This window comes from Vigna radiata, chromosome 8 (assembly GCF_000741045.1).
Source record: "Vigna radiata var. radiata cultivar VC1973A chromosome 8, Vradiata_ver6, whole genome shotgun sequence".
Taxonomy (NCBI): domain Eukaryota; kingdom Viridiplantae; phylum Streptophyta; class Magnoliopsida; order Fabales; family Fabaceae; genus Vigna; species Vigna radiata.
The window spans coordinates 34,832,121-34,842,799 of record NC_028358.1 but is presented as its reverse complement, the minus strand read 5'-3'; the positions used below and the strand labels follow the sequence as shown (position 1 = coordinate 34,842,799).

General features: G+C 30.3%; 1 protein-coding gene across 2 annotated transcripts; it reads left to right on the top strand.

The window, feature by feature from the left end:
- Positions 1–785: 785 nt before the first annotated feature.
- LOC106769697 (phosphate transporter PHO1) lies at positions 786–10,679 on the top strand. Of its 2 annotated transcripts, none has more exons than XM_022785294.1 (15): positions 786–1,139; positions 2,771–2,851; positions 2,960–3,191; positions 3,398–3,737; positions 6,483–6,531; positions 7,299–7,370; positions 7,535–7,664; positions 7,940–8,060; positions 8,438–8,687; positions 8,792–8,896; positions 9,002–9,046; positions 9,152–9,304; positions 9,481–9,759; positions 9,842–9,978; positions 10,251–10,679. In XM_022785294.1, exons 1-15 carry the CDS (start codon positions 897–899, stop codon positions 10,336–10,338), a joined length of 2,325 nt encoding a protein of 774 aa, XP_022641015.1. In that variant the 5' UTR covers positions 786–896; the 3' UTR covers positions 10,339–10,679. The 2 variants fall into 2 exon arrangements, with proteins under 2 accessions (XP_022641015.1, XP_014510906.1); XM_014655420.2 differs by having other exon boundaries at positions 789–1,139; positions 3,407–3,737; positions 10,251–10,674.

Here is a 10,679-nt window from a genome sequence, read left to right as displayed (position 1 = left end):
TTTTTTAATAATATACATATAAGGTTCGTGATTATTCAACTATTAGAAAGAAAAAAAAATGAGGGTAAAGAAATATAATAACTCTCTTAATGGTTAGATAGCAATAAAGTGTTTAGTTTCTCAAAATCCTGAGAATGTTTGTTTCTTTGATTTATATTTTAGAAAGTAATATTCACATGCAACCATATTTTTTGGAATGTTTTCGGGCTATGCTTCCCCGACACAATCATTCTTATAGAGTTAAAAAAATTATAATGGCAAAAGTACAATGTTATTTTAATTAAATAATTTAATACAATTAGTAATGAATATTGATGTCTTAAAAAATATATAAATTTGTTTTTTTTAAAACTTGAATAGTCATGGTCTTTTTGGAAAGAAAAATAAAGAGTTAACCATATGCCCAATATATTATATATTGTGAAACATGTATGAGTATTAATGTGTATTAATTTTAGATATAATAACATAATGATGAAAATAAAAATAGTTGGTTTAGAAATATTTGAAGAGTAAATATTTTGATTAAAAGATTAATTTTAATCGCATAATTAAAAGAAAAAATTTCTTTTAATAACACTTTTTTAACAACGTATACGTGATAACTTATGATTGGTCCGTTTTAAATACTTTTTAAACGTAAATTTAAATAGATTAATAAAATGATGATACATACATCTGTTATGAAAAAAATTGTCAAAAAATATTGTCAAAATATCATAGTACTGGCCACTCTGGTCTACTTGCACACGGCTTCTCTCTCTTTGGTACAAGATCCTCTCTCTTCTACATATATAAAATCTCTTTCAGATTCGATCATGACATCCCACTTCTTATAACCTATCTCCACTTTATATTTTTCTCTCTACAACCTCACTCTCTTTTTCCACCCACAGATGGTGAAGTTCTCAAAGGAACTCGAAGCTCAACTCATTCCAGAATGGAAGGAGGCCTTCGTCAACTACTGGCAGCTCAAGAAGCAGATAAAGAGAATCAAGCTCTCAAGACTTCCCAACCAATCCCACCACCATGTCAAAACGCACTTTGGCCTCTCCATTTTCGATTCTTTTCGCTTCTTTCTCCACAAAATAGCTCACAGCCTCTCAGATTCCGACCACCATGACCTCAACATCATTCAGGTAAATCAATACTAACATAACCACAACATTAATATTTTCACTTCCCTCCTATCTGTTTATTGCTTCTCTGGGGAAAATTCGGCTTGCTTTCGTGATTTCTGGCAATGAAGTATACGATCAGTTTCTGTTTGGCACGTAATCCAAAAACTGTGCTGACAGCAACATGTTACACCTGAAATCTTGGTTATTTTTCTTCTCTCTCTTGCCTTTCATTGAAGAAGAAAATTTCTCATATGAATATGATAAGTTTATTTTGATTGAACAAACTTGAAAAGGAAAAATTAGTTTTTTAGAAACACTTTTCTGTTTCTGTTTCTTCTTCTAATGAAATTTGAGAGGGGTGATGATGATTTATTTGTGCACGACTTTACTGCATGAATAGTGAGCAAACTAAATGGGACGTCTTTTTTCTGACAACGAATTGCTTTGGAGAATTCAACCTCGCTTAATACCTTTTTAACCCACAGATTTATTTTTTTATGGCATATGCTAATTAATGTCAATGGCCAAAACCAAAACAAATAAAAATAATTTTAATGTGGTTGCCAAAATTGTGATAACAAGCTGTGTATTTGTAGTTCAAGTAATTACCAATTAAAAATCTTATTTTGTCATTTTTACCGTGTGGTACAATGAAATTTCCAAACAAATCATCTATGATGTTTTCTATACTATTTTTAAGTGTGTTACTTAAAAAAAATTATTTATATTTATTCTTATTTTCAAGTCTAAAACAATATTACTTATCATTTAATTTATATATATATATATATATATATATATATATATATATATATATATATATGTGTGTGTGTGTGTGTGTGTGTGTTTGATTCAATTAAAAAAATCATTACATTTTTTTGAAATTTAAAAAGGGATAGAGAGAATATAAAAATAAAAAAATGAGTCATTTAAAAATCTACTACTAATTAATTAGTGTGTTGGAGAATATTTACTATAAATAATAAAGTTTAGTTTTTATTAGAAATGATGTGATAAAACGCGTTAACAATAATGACAAATTAAAGTATTTATGCATATATATTTTACTTCTAATGGTTAAATCAAATGTTCTAAGCTTACTTTTTATCGTTAAGATGACAATTTTGCAGCAATAACCTATACTTAAAGAATGTAATTCTTTGAACGATGTAAATTAACTAAGTATATATTAAGAAAGAGAGAGGTAACCCAAGATAAATAAAATTGGCTGAAGTTAAATTCGTGTCTTTTGGTGTTTGTTTAAAGTATTGAAATGTGATGGATGAGTTAGACATGAATGAAATTGGTAATTGATTTTCCGAAAGTGAATGGTAATAAGAAAGGAGTAAATACAATGAATGAGTATTAGAAAGAGAAAACAAAAAATTATGAAAAGTTGGGGTTGGCGTAAAGAGATATATAAGAAGTAATGTAGCAATGTGAGCATAGTGTGGGGTTAAGTACTAAATAAAGTTGGTTTAGTGGCCCTCCTTTTCTGCTTTCTTTTCGGGAGTTTCTCAATCTCTCACGAAAGCCACCAAATTCTCGCCTTTGCGGATCTATCTGTGCCACTACCGTTGCAACATAAAATATAAAAACAATTAATTTATTCTGAAAAAGACCAAAAATAATTAAATAAGTATATGTAGGTGAGGAAGAAAACCACAAAGGACAGTCAAGAAGAAATCTACGAGACCGAGCTTGCGCAGTTATTTTCCGAGGAGGATGAGGTACATTAATTTATTAAATCGCTTTTAAATTATTTATTTATTGCTGTTGTTTTTGTCACATGAAGACATTTATGTTTTTTTTTTTTTTTGTTTTTTTTTTCAACTCAGGTACGCGTGTTTTTTGTAAGTCTGGATGAAGAGCTGAACAAGGTGAACCAATTTTACCGGAAACAAGAGAGTGAGTTTCTTGAGAGAGGAGAAACCCTGAACAAGCAGCTTCAGATTTTGCTTGATCTCAAGCAAATTATCAATGACCGTCGCCGGAAAAATTCTCAGTCGAAGCCATATAACACCGGAATATCCCCTCAATATTCTCCAACCCGAGATTCTGAATATTCCGGTCAGCTTTCTTCTTCATGTACTTTTGATCCTGCTTAAAATATTTCCTAGTGTTAATTTGTACCTTTGAGTGCTTGCTGACATCATACAACATACTGTCATGATAAATTCTAATTAAAAGTAATAAAAAAGAAAGAAAAATTGTTAAAAATGTGGAACGAAATTTAAGATGTTGGTATGGCTAAGTTGCATGGTGATAGTACGTAGTTTGTGCAGAAAATTTTGGAGATTCAGATGAAACAACTTCAGAAGTTTCACAAACGGATGAGGTAATCACAACATTGGAGAAAAACGGTATAAGTTTTGTTAATTCAGCAACGAGGGCAAAGACGAAGAGGGGAAAACCTAAAATGGCAATGAGAATTGATGTTCCAGCCACTAACCCAACTAGGGCCATTACAGCCATCACCAGCATGCTGTGGGAGGATTTGGTGAACAATCCAACTGGGGATTTCGTTCACAAGAGAAAGCTCCAATGTGCTGAGAAAATGATTAGAAGTGCTTTTGTGGAGCTTTATAGAGGCCTTGGCCTTCTCAAAACTTACAGGTTCGTTAACTTTTATTCAGTCTTAATTAATCTTCAATTAATATATTAAAAGTTTTGCTTTGGAAATAAGTAAACTAATCTAAAATGTAAAAGTATGTAATTGTCACCTTTTCTATTCATGATATAAGGTTTCAACTATAAAGTTTTCTTAGATAGATCAAATTCTTAGCATTTATTCCGAGGTTGGTACTTGTTTTTATGAGTATAATCATCACTGTTCCGTTTGCGGGTGAAAAATGAGAAAACCTTAGAGAAAAGGGAATATTGATCTTATTATTATCTTGGTCAAAATTGGAAAGATTGAGTTGCATGGCAGTTCATAACATCACGTAAGGTTTTTCGATGGATAGAATAAATGAAGGTAGGTGTGACTGTCACGTTATGGATTATATATCACTCAATATTTATAGTATGGTTTTATTATTTGCTTATAATTAAGTTAATCCTATTTGTTATGTAAATAAAGCGACTTAGTTTATAAAATTCTGCATTTATTTTCATTGGTTGCATTACATGGGAATGGGGGCAAGATGTTTCTATTAGGATCTGTAAAGCTAGCTTTTGCACACACTTCCAAATAGTGGCCAACAAAACCAAATTCAATTTCTTATCATCAAATTTTGCTTTACTTTTTTCATTTCGTTTCCTTTTTTTAATTAGAAAATTCCTTTTCAATTCCTTATTTGTTTGTTTCACCCTAAAATTTAATGGGGTAATTTGTAGATTCCCGAATGAGAGAGACTTAGTTTTATGTGTATATAAATACATGAGAAACCGAAAAAAGAAATCTTATTTTTATCAAAAAATTTTAAGTAGTTATATTGATGTTTAGAAAATCATAGAAAGAAGTTTTATTCTACTAATATAAAAGCTTTCCCAGAAGTCATATAAAAATATCAATCACTCTATATCAAGATTGAAGTTAAAAAATATACATACATACATTTGAACAAAACTTTGTTTTATAAGTGATTCAAAAAGAGGTATAGAGAGGTTCCCCACCTAAATCACATAGTATCCAGTTAAAAAAAATGCTAAATATAGAGGGCACATCTTCTCTGATATGCACAACAAATTTGAAAATATTTGACAAGTTTAAATTTAGATAGTATATGGAAAAAAGTTACATATACCAGAAAATGGAATGTAACGAGACTATAGGTAAAAAAAAATAAAAAATCATATATTAGAGTTTAAATTTAATATAATGTGGATATGATGATTCGAATCGATTAGAAATGATCTAAAATAAGAGATTTAAAGAAACTACTATAAAGTTTAAAACGATCCAGAGTAATGAGTGTAGAAAAAAATGTTTGCTATATATTTCATATGCTTTACTGTTTGGCTTTAGATTAACCTTCATCAGTAAACACCTTGTCTGACAAAACTTAAATGGTTATATATATAAACTACCTGTATATATAATTTATCATATTCTAATTTGATTGCATTAAAATAAAGTTATATGATCAGAGATAGATACTTCTAACATTTTACTTTATCTAATAATAAATGACACTTTTTATACTGTAAACTAGGCCAATGACATGGTATAATTATTTCTCTACTTGAACAGATTAAATATAGGGTGTAATGAAAAAATGTTATATGCTAATAGAAACTGTTAAGTATATTAAATATATTTCTTTCAATAAAAATTTTCTAAAATAATATTTTGATATAAAATGGTGAATAGACATTAACAATATAAAGCATTACACTAGTAATATGATACAGGGATTAATAGATATAAAGTCTTAATCTACCATACAATATAATTACCAATAACTTTTTGTATTAGTATCTCTTTATTATGGGTATGCATTACGTCTAATATGATTTATAGGATGTATTAAGAAGATGGTAAAAATTTGGAAGAAAATCAGTTGGTAGAGTTTCTTAATTTGTAAAGAAAGAGGTTAATTAACACGAAATATTATATATACATAATATACATACATACATACATATATATATATATATATATATATATATATATATATATATATATATATATATAATGACATAATAAAATTTATTCTGTATAAATTAATCTGGTATTTTAAATGAAGAATAATGGGAAGACTCTTTAATTTTTTTTTTCTTGTTGTGTAAGAGTCATGCTTCTCTTATTTATTTAATATTATATATATTTAGTTAATATTTTTTATCTTTATATTTATATAATAATTAATTGTATATCAAAGTAATTTTTTTTTTTTTGCAAATGCATTAAATTCTAAAAAATTTCATAAATCCATAAATAACTTAAAATATTATAATTTAGATACTATAAATCCATTAAAATTTAAACTACAGAGTTTTAATGATGAAATTCTTTGTATAAACAATTCAAACAATTACATTTTTACAAAATATTTTATTATATATATATATATATATATATATATATATATATATTAAACAAATCAGTTGAATAAAAAAACTTTAATATCTTGAATGCAGATTATACAAAAACTTTTATAATGTGTGTTAGAGAATTTTTTACAGTGAATCTATGCCTGCCTCGTATGAATTAATTACTATATGTGTATGAATTATTATAAATTAAATTATTATATTTCTTTACTGAATATACTAAGAAATATGGATCTCTTTAATGCTAATAATTTCTTATTAGTAAACTTATTAAGATTGAAATTTAGAAGTCTTATTTTGAATCCAAGCTAATATATCTCAGGAATGAGCAACTTCTAATATACCATTCTCTCATTTTTGCAGTTCACTGAATATGGTAGCATTTACAAAAATATTAAAGAAATTTGACAAGGTATGGCTAAAAATATATTCTCCACTATACTATTTGTACAACACACAGGTAAACAGAAAGAAGGATTGCATGAGTTATTATTTTTCATTATATTTTTAAGGAATTGAATTTGAATGGCGAATGTTGAAATAACAAGGACGAAAACTAAGGGGAAGTTTCCGAATTAAAAATTAATAATCTGCTGTGGTGTTGATCACTCTTAATACTTAAAATTATCTTACAAGAAAATCATGAGAATCTTAAATTATGTGTATGAGGAAGAAGAACAACTTGATTTCCTATCCCCAACTAACTTTGACTTATAGTACATATGATCTAAAGATAGTGATAGTACCACTATATTTGTCTTTTCCATTCTTTTCAGTGGAGTCATATCTTATGCATATGTCCAAAACTGCTTCCTGCATATATTTAAATTTATCTAATGCTAACATGGCGTAAAGCTGTTTCACACATCAAATGAACTTAACTTTTTTTCTGTGCAATCTAACAAAAATATGTGTTCTATATAATGTATCTTCCTTTTTGCTGTTACCCTCCTTTTCTTAATGTGTGTGGTAGCTCGTGCTTTTCCTGTAATAACATAATATTAATCTGTTTGAAAATGTTCAGGAGAAAAAATTCCTGTTTGGACCAATTTGTTTTATATTTTACTTCCTTAACAGTGATAATTTATTCTGCTATTAAGTTGGCATATCTAATTCGAATTTCTAGTATGTATATGTTATATGAACAAATGAAAATGATATTGCATTCTGATGGAGCAGGTATCTTGTCAGAAAGCTTCTGCAAATTATTTAAAAGAAGTGAAGAGGTCCCATTTCGTTAGTTCTGACAAGGTACATCTTGGTTTTCACCTTCCAAATGCCTTCATTTCAAAAGTTGGTGAAAGAGAAAAAGAACGACAAAAGAAAAACACACTGCACTACTCAACTTTAATAATCTTGATGTGGAGAATGGGTTCTAACGAGTGGTTATCATTATAATACTTTGGTTTTGTAAGGTTGTTCGACTAATGGATGAAGTGGAATCCATATTCACCAAGCACTTTGCCAACAACGATAGGAAAAAGGCAATGAAATTTCTAAGACCCCAACAACATAAAGATTCTCATATGGTCACCTTCCTTGTCGGTAATGCCTCTCTCTCTATCCATGTCTCTTGGTTATATTGGCATGGCATGACACTTAACAATGAACAACACTAGCAAACTATTTTAAGAACAGTGAAGGTAGTGTCACTTCAGAATTCAAATTGCAATACAATGTCTGAGTATATCACTGCAAGTACCAACAGACATGCAAAATAATATTTTTATGTACTGCTATTAGCCCATGCTTAGTGGCCACCAATTTGAGCACTGGGTGGACCTACCAAGCTGATTGATCAAATTGTACTGTCTCTGCAGGGTTGTCTACAGGATGTTTTGTATCCTTGTTTTCTGTATACGCAATTTTGGCCCATTTGTGCGCTATATTCTCCCCTGATAAAGAGCCAGCTTATATGGAAACAGTCTATCCCGTTTTCAGGTTACTTCACATTCTTCCAACTTTAACATACTTTATACATTTTCTCTTCTGTGTGTTGTTCTGTTCCACGTCTTAACTTGATCACCAAAATACTATTTTGAAATGAGCTCTTACTAATTTGTCTATATCAGGCACCTTTAAAGTGTACATTACATTAACACCAAATCTTTTATAAGGGTAGAAGTGAGTCTAAAACTTTTCCTAAAGTAGGTTATTAAATATAGTCTTTTCTACCTCAACTTTATAACTATAAACCATGAAATTGAATGTAGTTAAACTGAGGACTTTCTGAAAACTCCCCTGAAAATTTAATTTGCGGATTTTTAGACTAAAGTATGTATATATTGGTGCACTGATGCTTAAGTGACTTTGTGCAGTGTGTTTGCGTTGTTAAGCCTGCACTTGTTTTTGTATGGATGTAACCTGTTCATGTGGAAGAATACAAGAATCAATTACAATTTCATATTTGAGTTCTCTCCAAGCACAGCACTAAAACACAGAGATGCATTTCTGATAAGCACTACCTTAATGACAACTGTGGTTGGGGCAATGGTCTTACATCTGCTTCTAAGGGCTGCTGACTTTTCTCCTACCCAAATTGATGCCATTCCTGGAGTTCTTCTTCTGGTTTGTCTCATAACTATGGATTTTCCTTGTTGTTTATGAGATAAGCAAGTTTAGTTAGCTTCAAATCTTGAAAAGTAGTTTGTACTAAGAAATTCTAATTTCAGTTTTACATAGCACTCCTCATCTGCCCATTTGACATATTTTATCGTCCCACACGTTACTGCTTCCTCCGGGTTATTCGCAACATAGTATGTTCTCCCTTTTATAAGGTAAACTTCTCTCAGCTGATTTCTTGGAACAATTGATATATTGTAAGGTCACATATATGGAAAACTGAAATCAGTATTTAATTTTATAATTTGTCATTGTCGCAGGTTCTGCTTGTAGACTTTTTTATGGCCGATCAACTAACTAGTCAGGTGATCTTAGTCTACAACTGATTCTGGTTTTGCCCCTTTTTTTTCATTATTTCCAATTCTTATTATGCATCCAAAGTAACATTAAATTTCGTGTTACTTTTGCAGATTCCATTGCTAAGGCATTTGGAAATTTCTGGTTGTCACATTTATGCTAGAATTTTCAAAACATACCATCCTGAGGTCTGTCATTCAGGAAGATTGTACACGGAATTAACTTACATCATCTCATTTTTACCATATTATTGGCGTGCTTTGCAGGTAAGCTTAGATGAAGAAATTGACTAATTGTAGATTTTCTTTTGGCATTGAACACTATGAAACTACTTCAAGAATTGGAGTCAGTGCTATATAGTAATGCTAATACAACATCTCTTGTAGTGTATATTCATCATTATTTTATAAACTAAAGCATGGTTGTTGAATGTCCTTACCAGTGTGTGAGACGGTATTTTGATGATGGTGATGTGAACCATTTGGCTAACATGGGTAAGTATGTTTCGGCAATGGTGGCAGCAGGCGCTAGAGTTACCTACAGCAGGAAAAATGATCATCTATGGTTTGCTATAGTGTTAATCACTTCTATGGTGGCCACAGTGTATCAACTTTACTGGGATTTTGTCAAGGACTGGGGATTTCTTAACCCCCATTCCATAAATCCATGGCTCAGAGATGAACTAATTTTAAAGAATAAAAGCATATACTATATGTCTATTGTAAGCTTTCTTTCTTTACCTCCTGATCTGAATTTCACTATCTTAAGTTTTTTACATATAAGTAAGAGATACTGAATTTCAGGTCTTGAATTTTGTGCTGAGAGTGACATGGGTGGAGACTATATTGCACTTCAAAGTGGGGCATGTGCAATCACGACTACTAGAATTTTTATTAGCAGCACTTGAGGTTATTAGAAGAGGGCATTGGAATTTCTACAGGTATATCTTATCATATCTAGAAACCAGGATGATTTTTTTTTATCCCGACATGAACCTTACCTTACCAATCACATCCAATATAACACAACCTAGTAATCTAAGTCCTATTAAAACCTCATTCTGTGAGGTAGAGACCTAGAAAAACTCTTTATGTCTCTAATAACAGGAACAATGATGTCACTAGAATGGAGGGACAATGACAGAACTTTAAGTCATAATAAGAAAATGGTTTTGTAATATCTGATGCTATATTAAAAACTGCTCTTTAACAGGTTGGAGAATGAGCATCTGAATAACGTTGGCCATTACCGGGCAGTGAAAACAGTTCCACTTCCATTTCGAGAGACAGACTCCGACTGATGAGGTGATTTTCTTGTACAAAGAAAGGTGATGTCTTGTAGACATGCTAACAAAAAAGAGGCTTGCAGTGTAAAGAATAAAGAGAAAAGGAGGAGGAGGAAAGAAACTTCTCTAAGTTTGTTTCTTGTTTATTGCCTCTTTTAGGCTACTGGGCATGTTCAAAATGGTGCAAAGAATGAATTGTTATTTTTTATTTTATGATTTAGCTAGTAAATATTCAAATGTTAATGATGTTTATAACTTGTTTATCGGACCAAACAACTTAAAATTTAAGTTAACGTTCCATGATGCAATTCTGAAAATCATGCCCACTTGTCTTCTAAAATCAGGTTTTTGGTATA